Below are 2,500 nucleotides of genomic sequence, written 5' to 3'. Positions count from 1 at the left end.
TGAGTACTTCTTGACAGGAAGTATGTACTTTGAGACAGGGAGTGTGTACTTTGGTACAGGAGTGTGTACTCTGGGACAGGAGTATGTACCCTGGGACAGGGAGTGTGTACTCTGGGAAAGGGAGTGTCTACTTTGGGACAGTAGTGTGTATTTTGGGACAGGAGTGTGTACTGGATGGACATCCTTACCGTCTACGGGCTCGGGGGGGGGCAAAAAGTGGCTGAAGACGGTCCGGGAGGTGGAGCCCAGGACGTTGCTGGCCTCCAGGGTGTAGTTCCCGTTGTCCAGGTGGGTGGGGTTCCTGAGGGTGAGGCAGCCCTCCAGGTGGTCCCTTTCCACCTCCACCAGGGTCCAGAGCACTCGGGAGGGGGGGACCTCCACCCCTCCCCGAAGCCAGCGCAGCCGGGGAGTGGGGTGGGCGTGCACGGAGAACTCCACACACGTGTCATGGCGGCGTTGCGGCTTGCTCAGAGTCAGGATGGAGGGAGGGACTGTGGAGAGAGAGAGCTACACCCACTCAGACTGAGCTGGTGTAACGCTGGAACTACACCCATATCAACACTGAGACTACAACCATACCAAAGACTGAAGCTCCACCGATACAAACACTGAAACTACACCCAAACAAACACTGAAACTACATCGATACCAACACTGAAACTAGACCCAAACAAACACTGAAACTACACCGATACCAACACTGAAACTACACCCAAACAAACACTGAAACTACACCCACACCAACACTGAAACTACAACAGAGCAAAGACTGAAACTACACCCATACAAACACTGAAACTACACCCATACCGACACTTAAACTACACCCAAACAAACACTGGAACTACACCCATACCAACATCAAAACTACACCCATCCAAAGACTGAAACTACAACCAAACAAACACTGAAACTATAATCAAAGCAAAGACTGAAACTACACCCAGACTAGCACTGAAACTACACCCAAACAAACACTGAAACTACACCCTGACCAGCACTGAAACTACACCCAAACAAATACTGAAACGACACCCATAAAAACACTGAAACTACACCCAAACAAACACTGGAACTACACCCATACCAACATCAAAACTACACCCATCCAAACACTGAAACTACACCCAAACAAACATTGGAACTACACCTATAGAAACACTGAAACTACAACTATACAAACACTGAAACTACACCCAAACAAGCACTGAAACTATACCCAAACAAACACTGAAACTACACCCATACAAAGACTGAAACTGCACACAAACAAACACTGAAACTACACCCATACAAACACTGAAACTACACCCAAACACTAAAGCTACACCCATCCAAACACTGAAACTACACCCAAACAAACATTGGAACTACACCTATAGAAACACTGAAACTACAACTATAGAAACACTGAAACAACATCCAAACCAAAGACTGAACCTGAACACAAACAAACACTGAAACTACACCCATACAAAGACTGAAACTACACACAAACAAACACTGAAACTACACCCATACAAACACTGAAACAACACCCAAACACTAAAACTACACCCAAACAAACACTGAAACTACATCCAAACAAATACTGAAACTACATCCAAACCAATAACAAAACTACACCCATACAAACACGGAAACTACACCCCAAAAGAACCTGAAACTAAAGCCATATGAACACTGAAACTACACCCAGACAAACACTGAAACTACAACCATAACAAAGACTGAAACTAAACCCAGACAAGCACTGAAACTACACCCAAACAAACACTGAAACTACACCCAAACAAACACTGAAACTACACCCATACAAACACTGAAACTACACCCAAACAAACACTGAAACTACACCGATACCAACACTGAAACTAGACCCAAACAAACACTGAAAAAACACTGATACAAACACTGAAACTACACCCAAACAAACACTGAAACTACAATCATAGCAAAGACTGAAACTACACCCAGACAAGCACTGACACAACACCCAAACACTGAAACTACACCTATACAAACACTAAACTACAACCATACCAACACCGAAACTACACCCATACCAACACTGAAACTACACCCAAACAAACACTGAAACTACACCAATAACAACACTGAAACTACAACCATAGCAAAGACTGAAACAACACCCAGACAAGCACTGAAACTACACCCAAACAAACACTGAAAGTACAACCAAACAAACACTGAAAGTACACCCATTGCAACACTGAAACTACAACCATACAAATACTGAGACTACACCGATACAAACACTGAAACTACACCCAAACAAACACTGGTACTCCACCCATACAAACACCAAAACTACACCCATACAAACACTGAAACTACAACCAATTACACACTTAAACTACACCCAAACAAACACTAGAACTACACCCATACCAACACCCATGCCATCACTGAAACTACAGCCAAAGAAACACTGAAGCTACAATCATAGCAAGACTGAAACTACACCCAGACAAGCACT

The 2,500-nt window shown here is 44.0% G+C and overlaps 1 protein-coding gene across 1 annotated transcript in view; it reads right to left on the bottom strand.

The window, feature by feature from the left end:
• Nucleotides 1-2,500, bottom strand: part of ntrk3b (neurotrophic tyrosine kinase, receptor, type 3b) — a gene marked incomplete at its 5' end in the record, with an annotated part of 30,728 nt that overhangs the window by 14,732 nt on the left and 13,496 nt on the right. The window contains one exon of the mRNA XM_079997928.1: nt 189-491. Within this exon, the coding sequence (XP_079854054.1) occupies nt 189-491 (303 nt within the window). The remainder of the gene's footprint in view (nt 1-188; nt 492-2,500) is intronic.

The sequence above is a fragment of the Zeus faber genome (assembly GCF_960531495.2).
Source record: "Zeus faber genome assembly, chromosome: 3".
NCBI classification, from domain to species: Eukaryota; Metazoa; Chordata; class Actinopteri; order Zeiformes; family Zeidae; genus Zeus; species Zeus faber.
Note: the sequence above shows the minus strand (reverse complement) of the source record. Positions and strands in the feature narration are given on the sequence as shown.